At 34.9% G+C, this 12,175-nt stretch overlaps 1 protein-coding gene and 1 pseudogene across 25 annotated transcripts in view; both read right to left on the bottom strand.

The window, feature by feature from the left end:
* Positions 1-12,175, bottom strand: part of C2CD5 (C2 calcium dependent domain containing 5) — a 100,755-nt gene that overhangs the window by 63,047 nt on the left and 25,533 nt on the right. For 14 of the 25 annotated variants that reach the window (XM_019452206.2, XM_053895464.1, XM_053895469.1 and 11 more), the window contains exons 6-8: positions 9,723-9,878; positions 8,484-8,682; positions 1,351-1,502 (exon numbers count right to left, since the gene is read on the bottom strand). In XM_019452206.2, coding sequence (XP_019307751.1) covers positions 1,351-1,502; positions 8,484-8,682; positions 9,723-9,878 — 507 coding nt within the window. Of the gene's footprint in view, positions 1-1,350; positions 1,503-2,507; positions 2,633-8,483; positions 8,683-9,722; positions 9,879-12,175 lie in introns of those variants that run through there. The other 11 variants (XM_053895472.1, XM_053895476.1, XM_053895474.1 and 8 more) reach the window with 2 other exon arrangements.
* Positions 10,246-12,000, bottom strand: LOC109268734 (leucine-rich repeat-containing protein 34-like; annotated as a pseudogene).

The following is a 12,175-nucleotide window of genomic DNA, read 5'->3' as shown; positions in this document are numbered from 1 at the left end:
AAGTAACAAGGAATACGCAAATAGCCAGCAGTCAAAGCCTGAAAAATGTTTTTAGGAAAACTTATTCTTCAAATACTATCTAAATCTTCCTTGTTTTGATAGGCATGAATTTGAAGGCCTGAATCTCATCCTTTATTTAAAAATAAAAATTTTTCACTGAAGTTTGAATGGTTCAGTTTTTACGGCATAAATATGGTTAAGATGCCACAATCCACAGCATCAATTACTATAAAGTATCTCATGATTTTTAGATGTTATTCATATTACGTATATATATAAAAATAAAGCTATTCTTTTCAAATAATTAGGTATTCATATTTATCTTCCTCACATTTTGTGACTACATTTATAAAAGTAGATACTAAATCTACAGGCTTTCTTTTTAATGCCCTTTCTTTATAAGTAGCATTGGTTTTGGAATTGGATTGCTTTTCACTGTTTTCATAAAATCTGGGATCATTTCATAAATCTCTTGCCTAACACACAAAAGGTTATTAACACTGATAAAAACAACACAAGAACTATACAAAATGTCTTCATCAATCTGGAGAAAACTGTAAGACAAAGATAGTATTTACAAAAATTGCTAACTACTAACCTTTTAATTTTTGTATTTTACTTTTCTTAACAATACTGTTTTAAAGATTTGAATAATTCTACTTTAAGAAGTAATGTAATAATTTGACTTTTTAAACAATCTTTTATCAGGAAACATTCATAAAAACTCACAGAAATTATTTATCAAAATACAAATAGGAGGGGGAAAAATTATAAACTTCATACATTGAGAAATATGTAAGAGTAAGTAAAGCAAAAATGCTATTTTCTAACCTAGAGAGTAAGAGTAGCAAAACCAAACATTTTAAATAACAAGAAGTTAATAGATATATGTACTCCAATATAACCATTTCAATTGTTCCAAAAATGTTTTCATAATAAAATCTTAGAATTAAGTTCAGAAAAACAGAAAAATGAATTCAAAAATGCTTCTACTGCATGAGGAACTGGATTGCAAGCTACTAGTGTTACTTTCTATGCAAAAGCTTTAGAATGTTATTCCTCACAATATGAGCATGAAATGAAAAACGTCTACATGCAAAAATAAATTCTGAACTTCGTATCTACACTATGATTAAATCAATAAATGCAGATCTTTGAACAAGCTAATTTCTGAACTATATGAAATTTTCATATTTTAATGGTGGTAACTGAAAATGATCAGTATTCACATTGTCCTTTAACTTAAATGCCAAAAACAGGAGGAAAGCCTTGGATGGAAAGCTAATAAAGAACAGAAACAAATTTGAAAAAAATAAAAGAAAAAGAAAAAGGTGGGTGGAAGCGCCTTACCAGTTTTGGGTGTCAAACTCAAATCTGTGTCAGAAGAAGAGGACTGTCGACTGTAGGACTTGGAAGGTGAAAAGGAATAAGTTTGGTTTTTCAGAGGGGTTGAGGGTCCTGATGAGTGAGTATTGGGATTGGGATCTTCATTGAAGGGAATCCTGCCAGAAGAAGGTGGAGAAATATTAAGCAATCATGTGCCAAAGGACGTGACGGAAGGCAGCATGATCCAAACACCAGGAAAGTATTGGGCAGGGCCAGCAGTCATTTCTTAAGTGTGGAGCTGGGTATGAGGTCAAAGACAACCAATTGCTATTTAACCGTTCATCATTCTCCAGAGGAATAATCATCTGCACTGGAACAGTTAATAAGCCAAGTAAAAAAGCAAAGAAGCATGAGATGACAGACTAAAGGGGTAAAAAATATTAAAAGGAGAAATAAACAAAAAGAATAAAAACATGACTGAAAATACTTTCAAATAAACAATGCTTTTTTTAAGTTACAAAAGAAAAAATGATGCTGCAAATGGTATGTGCAAATATTCACAATTGTTTTTATATTTGCACACACTGATATCTTCAAAAGAAAAATGTTTCCTTATCCTATAGCATCAAGAGTGCCACAGCTAAAAACACAACAGAGAGAAAAATGAATACAGCTACACAGAACCATTGTATTTTACACAGAATAGTTGCTTACCTGTTTTCCAAAGCTCTCTTCCACAGAATAAAACAGACCCTACTATGTAACAGGTTTTATACATAATAAAATAAGCAAATCAGAAGCCTTGCCAGTTATTTCATATAGAATCCAGTAATCAATTTTATTTCTAACCAAATGCAGAAATAATGGCAAATCCTAGAGGACTGCCCTAAAAACTTACAGGATACATACATACAATAGGGTTCTTAGAGGATCTATGGAAGAGACTTTGGAAGCTAGAAGAACACTTTCACTTCCAAGTAGTTAGAACCTCTGCGGTGGCTAAATACTGGATTTCTTCACTGCAGCTGGACTTCAAGTGAGAAAAGGAGGAGAAGGAAAAGACTGATGGTACCTGCCTAACCTAAGCTACCTGCCTACCTGCCTGCCTGCCTGCCTGCCCTTGGCAGCCATGCTGCCTGTGGCCTGCCTTCCCCAGCTCTGGAGTCTGAGCAGTCTCGTACCAGTATAGATGAGAGTGGGAACAGACACAGAGAAGTTCTGAGTAAGTCGTGAGCCAGTAGCAGTGTGAATTGGGCTGTTGTGAGTCGAGCGGCATCCATGGCTTGGAGGATGAACCAGCGGAGACCTGAGGGAATTTGTAGTCAAAGCGGAAGAAAAGAAAACAATACATACAACAGATAGCAAAGTTATGTTAAAATAATTTCAAAGGAGCTTTAGTTAGGGGAGAGGAATTTTTAATCTCCAACATGCAAAAAACAAGTCAAAATTTAAAAAGAATAGCTAAATACTAACTTGACAGGATACAGTTATAGTTTTAAATGATCACATTAATAATAATAATTAGGACTGTGAATAAGAAAAATAGCAAGCAGAAATAGTGGCATTAAATAAGAAAAAGACTAAGATTTGTATTTTAAGATGTTTAAAATGTTTTCATCACCATAAAGCTTACTTACTACACAGTATCTTAGGGAGAAAACACCCATAAAAGTGAAAAGTCAAATATAAAGTTCTTATGTTACTTCTGAAACTGAATGGATGTAATTAATTATATTTTTCCATAAAGAAAATTTAACAGAACTGTTTCTGTAATAGTAGTACTTAAGAATATGAGAAATGACAGTACAAAGAAAAATGAATGAACTAAATGGATATAAGCAAATGTAAACATTCCAGTATTTTAGCATACCAAGTATATTGCTTAAAAAACAGGTTACACTGGGAAAAAAAACAAAGCAAGGGGACATTGCTTTTCAAAACACATTAATAAAACAATATAGATAATTTTTATCTAGCTGTCAAACAGAATATATTATTTAAATTTAAACAGAATTTATTAAACTACATTCTGAATTGAGATTTTGTAAGATATCAACTGACATCCTGCAAGATCATATCTATATGTATGTATAGATATATTTAGCTCACATACACAGATACATATTCACATATAATATTTACATTTTCATGAGGAAATTTTGCTAAAAGGGCACAGTTACGTTGAATGGTAGGAATGGCATATTAAACTAAGAATCCTATACTTCATATTAGCAATTACTTCACTACGTACTGCCTTCACTCATGCATGAGGGAAAAAGAATCAAATGTGAATATACTCTAAAAATATATCCTCATTTCTTAGAATTCAAATTAAAAGCAGATCAAGAGCTCAACTCTTCCTGGCCTTTTCTTTTTTACTGGCCAGTGAACATTCCCAACAATCACAGTCTGTCAAGGTTCAAACATGAGCTATCATTAATGGGCAACAATAGGTCTTTCACATAGTCTACGGACTACTTTCTGAAAACATCACTGATTTTACAATAGGACAATGTTTCTGTTTTTGTTACTAGTTTAAATTAAAAATGTGTTTAATACAACTGATAAAAATCAAACATCTCATTGGTGACCTATGTGTATACAAACAACTGAGTGAGGTTTTATTTGCTTTTTCTTTCTCTGTTGAAGTGACTAATGAAGTTAAAAATTCTAAGAATCAGGGATGTACAGAGGAGAAATTACAATTAACATCTCTTAGAAAGTACTTTTTTTGTAAGTAGAGAAGCAGTAAATTGTATTTAAATGCACTTTCTATCATCAAAATACTTCAGCAAGGACATATCAAAGAGATTTATATTATGCATTACACTAACCATCTGAAAGGAAAAAAATAAACCAATGAAGTAGAACACACCATTAATAAAGGTAAAATAAAATGAATAAAATAAAATGAACATTGTAAAAGTTTCAATGTATGACATCTAATTAAAATCCCAAATACCATCTGTATTCTTGGAGTTCTAATTCTTATCAGTCTCCTTGTATGAAAGATTATCTTGCAATAATACCTCAGTGACATTTCTAATAAATCCATTCAGACAGGAATATAATCCAAACTACCTTTTATCAAATTCTTATCTAGAATCAAGGTTATAATTAAACATCTATAATTATTACAATCAGTTGAATCATAAAACAATTTCAACTAGCACCCAAATTGATTCATTATCAAAAATACAAAGAAGGTGGCTAAAATAAAGAAGCCTGAGTAGTAGTTAGTTTTGTTTTTTTTTAAACAGCATGACTGTGGTAGTAAGATGCCTTTCAGAAAATCTTAATGAAGCAACTTAAATTCTTCATGGTGTGAATATTTGACAATTTAAGGCAGATGGCTACAACAAAATTAGAAAATAACACTTACACAATCCCAGAAGACTTACATTAATGGAACTATTCCTGAATGTAGGCAAAAAGTACTCCATTACTATCAATATATCATCCTAAGACACCAACAGATAATACAGCATTCTTTCCACTAAGTAATTTAGTGGAAAGAGGAAAACTTCAGATATCACAGCTACAAAGCCAGACCCCTTCAGGCAACTTAGATAAAACTGGATGGTGGCAAGAGAAGGAGGGTCCCAGGTCTTTAATTTGGTGTGGAAAATGAAAATAAAACCTGAATCCCTCAAAAAGTTACACCTGCAATTTGACTTTACCTGTGGTAGCAGGCAGTTCGTATCTTTCTAAGACATATCTTAAATGGAATATAAAGCAAATTCACTCTTCAGTTTATTTAAAACAATTATTTCACAGGGGCGCCTGGGTGGCTCAGTAGGTTAAACATCCAACTTCGGCTCAGGTCATGATCTCACGGTTCGTGAGTCTGAGCCCCACATCAGGCTCTGTGCTGACAGCATGGAGCCTGGACCTTGCTTCAGATTCTGTATCTCCCACTCTCTCTGCCTATCCCCTGCTCACTCACTCGCTCTCCCTCTTTCTCTGTCAAAAATAAACATTAAAAATATAAGTGGCTTTCTTTAAACAATTATTTCACTTGTCAAGGGATTTCCCAAAAAAATTAGGCAATAGATATAATACTATGCTCCCTCTTGTGACTAAAATTTAATCTAAATAACTGAAGGCTACCAGAAGGGAAATAATTAAACAAAAAGAATAAGCCTAAAAGGAAAATCTCATTTTTAAAAATATTGCTTAAAAAACAAGTTGAATCAGGGGTGCCTGGGTGGCTCAGTCGGTTGAGCGTCCACCTTTGGCTCAGGTCATGATCTCACAGTTCCTGGGTTTGGGCCCCATGTGGGGCTCTGTGCTGACAGCTCAGAGCCTGGAGCCTGCTTCGGACTCTGTGTCTCCCTCTCTCTTTGCCCCTCCCCGGCTCACGTTCTGTCTCTCTCTGTGTCTCAAAAATAAATAAATGTTAAAAAAAAATTAAAAATAAATGAAAAGTTGAATCACCATATTGTACACCTGAAACTAATATAACACTGTATGTTAATGATACTGGAACTAAAATTAAATTGAAAAAGAAAAGATTGTAATTGTTTTCTAGTCAACCTCTCTTGACTACTGCTAAACTGGGAAGCATTTAGATTTTTCTGACTACAGAATCCATCCTGACTCCCTGATAATATAGGGCAGGGGTCAGCAAATCATACCTTACAGGTCTGTTCTGTAAATAATCTGCAATCTGTTCTGTAAATAATCAAGTTTTATTGGAACACAACCACACTCACTCATTTGCATACTGTCAATGGCTGTTTTCATGCCACAATAGCAAAGTTGAGTAATTATTTTAGCAAAGACTAAATTATTTACCTGTACCTTCTGGTCATTTACCAAGAAAAATTTGTGATCCTTAATCTACAAGAATCTCTAAATCAGTGATTCTCAATGGAAGTACTGTTGGCATTTAGGATAGAACAAGTCCAGGTGCGCCAACAGTTCAGTTGGTTAGGCATCCGATTCGTGACTTCAGCTCAGGTAATGATCTCATGAGTTCAAGCCCTGTACAGGGCTCTGTGCTGACAGTACAGAGCCTGCTTGGGATTCTGTCTCCCTCCCTCTCTTCCTTCCCCCACGTCGCCCCTGCTTGCTCTCTCTCTAAATAAACTTAAAAAAAAAAAAAAAAAAGAACAAGTCTTCATTGTACAGAGTTGTCCCTTGGTGTGTAGGACAGTCACCATTTCTAGTCCTCAACCATGATCGTCCTCCTCATCCCAATCATTATGACAGAAAACTTTCATTTAAAAAAATTTTTTTTAATGTTTATTTATTTTTGAAGGAGAAAGAAACAGAGCATGAGCCTGAAAGGGGCTGAGAGAGAAGGAGACACAGAATCCAAAGCAGGCTCCAGGCTCTGAGCTGTCAGCACAGAGCATGATGCAGGGCTCAAGCTCACCAACTATGAGATGATGATCTGAGCTGAAGTTGGATGCTTAACTGAGCCAACCAGGCGGCCCGAAAACTTTCATTTTAAAAATTCTCAGGGTCACCTGGTGGCTCAGTCAGTTAAGCATCTATCTGACTCTTGGTTTTGGCTCAGGTCATGATCTCACGTGCAGTGCAGAGCCTGCTTGAGGTTCTCTCTCTCCCTCCCTCTTTGCCCCTCCCCCACTCATGCTGTCTCTGTCTCTCTCAAAATAAATAAATAAATTTAAAAAAGAAACTTTTAGGGGCGCTTGGGCGGCTCAGTCGGTTGAGCGTCTGACTTCGGCTCAGGTCATGGTCTCGCAGTTGAGTTCGAGCCCCACGTCACGCTCTGTGCTGATGGCTTGGAGCCTGGGGCCTGCTTCTGATTCTGTGTCTCCCTCTGTCTCTGCCCCTTCCCTGTTCATGCTCTGTCTCTGTCTCAAAAATAAATAAACACTAAAAAAAATTTTTTTTTTTTTTAAATTTTTTTTATTTTCAACGTTTTTTATTTATTTTTGGGACAGAGAGAGACAGAGCATGAACGGGGGAGGGACAGAGAGAGAGGGAGACACAGAATCGGAAACAGGCTCCAGGCTCCGAGCCATCGGCCCAGAGCCTGACGCGGGGCTCGAACTCACGGACCGCGAGATCGTGACCTGGCTGAAGTCGGAGGCTTAACCGACTGCGCCACCCAGGCGCCCCCAAAATTTTTTTTTTTAAAGAAACTTTTAGGGCACCTGGCTGGCTCAGTCAGTTAAGCATCTGACTTCGGTTCAGGTCATGATCTCGTGGTTCACAAGTTCGAGTCCCACATCAGGCTCTATGCTGAGAGCTCAGAGCCTGGAGCCTGGTTCAGATTCTGTGCCTCCCTCTCTCCCTGCCCCTCCTTTGCTTGCACGCTGTCTCTTTCTCTCTCAAAAATAAATTTAAAAAACATTAAAAAAAAAAAAACTTAAAAAATAATAAATGAATAAAAAATAAAAATAAAAATTCCTTGTAGATCACCACCATATTGAAAATCTTCTGCCTTAGACACAAATGACAACACATAAGCCAAATCCAGCCAACCAAAGTATTTTGTTGAATCACGCTTAGTTTTTTAAAAATGTATGAGTCTAAATTCCTTTAGATCAAAATCAACAAACTCCTTTTTTTTTTCTGATAAACAAAGACAGAAACTGTACGGCTAGTGCATGAAATATTTCCTATCCAGCCTTTTACAGAAAAAAAGTGTCACCAGGGGCTTTACACAGTCCTCTGTACTCCCTATTTAATTACACTCAATTATTTATATATATATATAACCTATCTGGTCTCTGTAGACATTTACATTTGAGACCCCTACACAGGTCAACCTTTCCTGCTATACTACTTCTTTCTATACTATGTTGCTAATAAGCATAGTAAGATTATCAAGTATAGTACTGGGTTTTAAGCATTTCCCAGAGAGTAAGTAAAAATTCCATAAACACCCATTTTAAGCTTTAAATATACGGTGTCTAAAGATCTGAAATACTCAGTTTAGTTTTACATTACTTAACTTGAATTTCATATTAAAACAGTATAAATAAAATATCAGGAACACCTAAATACTTTCAACCTTCAGGTTTTCATGTCACCTTTAATAAAAATCACCAAAGGAAAAAACAATCACCACAGGGAAAAATGTATGTTAAACCAGTCTACTAGAATATTTCAAATCAAATGAAAGCATATAGGTAAAAGATAAAAAGCTCCATAAGAACAATTCATTGATTCATACTTACTCCTTCATTTCTTTGGATGGGGAATTACATGCAGGAAGGAATGCTGCCGGGCTACTTAGTTTATCCAGTGTACATGCTGTTCCTATGGCGCGTACCACTAACCCAGATTCGCCTTCCAGATCAAAACATTGTAAGTACCCAACAACTGCATTTCCTCTCATTTCAAGTACTTTCAAGCCAATCTTCCTCTGCAGTTCACCTACAAAAAAAGGAAGAAAACTCATTCTGCTTCAGATCTTGACATTACATGATATAAGACTGGATATGGTAGCAATAAAAAAAGACTTGGAAAAAATCACAGATTTTTAGAACTTGAAAAGAACCTAAAAGATTATCTGCTCCAACCTCCTACATTTCAGGGAGGTAAGATATTACTAGTGGCACTTTACAGATGCGGCAAGTTAAGATTCACTCATTCATGCATTCATTTACCAAATAATTTTTGGTTGTGTACTATGTGCCTGGCATTCTTCCTTTCTTCTAAGTGCTAGAAACACAGAGGTGAACAAAAAAGATATATTATTTAATATAGTAACTATAACATTATATATTAGGTATAAATATATTTATACTGATTCATAAATATTGTTTGGTATATTCATTAATATGTAATATTAATGTAATATAAAGGTGTTTATAATTTATATTTAAAACAAATTTATTATATGTAAGTATAAAATATTTATATTTATTAAACATAATATTTACACTTATTGTCAGATATATATGTAAATTTATATCCATTTAAATTTACATATACATACAAATTTTAAATGGTAAACAAGTTCCTCAAAGAAAAATAAAGAAACATAATGGGGTAAGAGTGTCAGGGAAAAATACAGGGAGCTACACCAAGTTGTCAGAGAAGGACTATGAAAAGGCAACAAAAAACTTTAGACAGAGTACCTAAACTCTGACTACAAAGAAATGCTAGAGGAAGGAAAACTAGAACCCAGTTCCCTACTTCCTTGCTCAGGGTTCTTTCTACCAGGCCACTTTATGAGCACAAATTCCTTTGTCTACCTAGTTAAGAAGGAAATACAAGCTTCTGGTTCAGACTTCCTCTTATAAAATGGCAATGCAGGTATGTTCAGGAAGATGGGGCCAAGGGTAGGGAATCAGTCATTCATAATTCATAGCCCTCACTGTTAACTTTCAGGTAGCATGTCAAAAGGAAGTAAAAATTGTAACAGTGTTAAATAAATCAGTAAGAAAGTTTGTTTTTGTTTTTTTAAATACCTGACATTAAAGAAATGAGTCTCTGTCTGGCCTCATTTGATGCCCTTGGTGTACGAATTCGATCAATCCATTGATATTCTGGGTCTTCATTGACTACAAGCTCTTCTACAAACCCATGAATTATTACAGCTCTATAGCACTTTGGAATAGATGTTGCTGTTAAAAGAAATTACCTGTTATGCTTCTATTTATCACAAGATTAAATTCAATTTAAAACAATTTACAACTAAGTTCTTACCTTTTGAATATATAATACAAGAATGCCTTTTACTGTGCTAATTTCAATGTAATTATAATAGTTATACTTCCAATCAGTCTTCTAAGTTCCATATTATTCTTAGAAATAATCATTTTCTTTAATGAGACCTCTCATCTTTCTTACAGCAAACACAGTAGAAACAAATCGTATTTTTATAATTTAGAAAACAGCTATAGACAACCTTAAACAGCATTCAATACAAAGTTTAAAAAACCAAAATTAAAGTCATCTGGTTAATCATTAAAAAAATAGGCAGAAAGTGGATAATGAATACAAAACACTTTATTCAAAGTACTTTGAAAAAGTTCTGTACAACACATATTGCAGCCTCAAAAATCAAACTATTACCTTTCTGACATAATCTGAGGAGTCATAAAGCCCTGCAGTTTCCAATAATCCATGGCCATATGGCCAACTGGTTCGGCAGTCTATACTACATAACAAACTCATTTAATATATAGAATTTCAAATGTCATTAGATTTAAAATAAGATCTAGTCAGATTCAAAAAGGGGAGAACCTAAAACCAACAAACAAAAACAACAACAACAACAACAAAAAAGGGGGGTGCGGGGGGAAAACCTGAGAACATCTACACCAAACTAGTCTCTTAAAATGGGTATCATCCATGCCTTAAAGCTAACTCAACTACTTAGGAGTTTTCAACCCTATGAATCGAGGCTGGTTGTGACTGCCCACATCTGCCAATGCCAGCCCATACTACGTGGCACTTGAGGGACTGTAACTGTAGATGCCTACTGAATTTTGGATAGCACCACAAGGTTTGGCTAGAGTGCTCTGCTCCTATCTTACAGTGTCTTATACTACAGTAAAATAACAATGGATTTTTCTTTTTCTTTTGACAGTTATATATAGTTCATTATAGTCAGTCATATCTTTTTCACATTTGACAAGAGCTACTTGTTCTAATTCATAAAAGAAAAACTTAATAAGCAGTAAAATATTCATCTCTGTGAAAATAATGAAGATATGTGAAAATTATTTCAGAGCTTGTTTTTCAGAGGTTGCCCTACTGGACAAGAGTAAAATTTGCATTAGATGAGTGGCTGCAAGCTTCTCCATAAGTTTGTGTCAATAATAATGCTTGGCAAGGCCACTAGAGTCTTCAAAATACACATGTCCACCCACCACAAATGGCTCCATATCTCTATTATCTAATTTTAGACAGCCCATTCCGCATAAATCTAATTATGTCACACATGTAGCCTCATCAAATTTGTTTCCCCAAATGTAGATATGAGAGTGTGGATTTTTTTTCATTGATTGTGAAAGTACAAGTCCATCTCCCCTTATGTTGCTGCTGACTACTAACAATCAGCTGACATCAAGGTAGCATATGCTACTGTTCAGATACAGAATCACCTGTTTTAGAACATCATGCTTACACATAAGCAGTTCAGCAAGGCAGTGATTTTCTTTCAATAGGTGGCCTAGATGAACTGTGGACTCTTCCTGTTCACCATACAGTATAGGCAGGTATAGGCTTATTCCCTTAGTTGTTTGGTTTTCAGGTAAGACTGTAGCAAATGCTAGCACATTTTGCATTTCCAGACCACAGTCACTAGGATATCACTTCTCTAAGGATGAATTAATTTGTAGCATTCCTGAAAAAAAACATTCTACCTGTATTTTCAAACTTGTTTCTAGTCATTCTTAGATATTTCGGAGTTGTATTATTATGTGGTGCTTTAGCAATCAATTCTCCACCTTTGGACCCAATATTTATTAACATAAGATTTAAGTAAACAAGATTAAGTTGTTTCATTAATATATGGATTGTTATTTAAAATTCTGGAAAGAACCCAAAATCTTCACCAGTCACTCTTTCTACTGGCATTAAGCAACTGTTACCAGCAATGTTTAATGTGATTCCTTCCAGAGTCTGGAGTAGAGGCTGGAGTACAAGCCAGAGTAGGGTCAGGAAGAGTGATCTCCTTCCTGCTGCCTCACAAACTCCTCTGACCTCGTAGGCATGATAACCATGCATACCTCATGTCCCACTGGACTATTCTAACAAAAATTTCTATGAACTCAAAAAAAAAAAAAAAAAAAAAGATTGCATTTACTTTAAAATCAGATAAATAGTCCCCAGAGCTACAATAATTGTTTCTAAGAAATTAATAATTTTCTCTTTGGCATTAAAACCAAAGTATTATAGGTTTTCCATTAGCTTT

Source organism: Panthera pardus, unplaced genomic scaffold (assembly GCF_024362965.1).
Source record: "Panthera pardus isolate Hobbes unplaced genomic scaffold, ASM2436296v1 HiC_scaffold_6, whole genome shotgun sequence".
Classification (NCBI taxonomy): domain Eukaryota; kingdom Metazoa; phylum Chordata; class Mammalia; order Carnivora; family Felidae; genus Panthera; species Panthera pardus.
The sequence above is the reverse complement of the archived record's forward strand: the minus strand, read 5'-3'. Positions and strand labels throughout refer to the sequence as shown.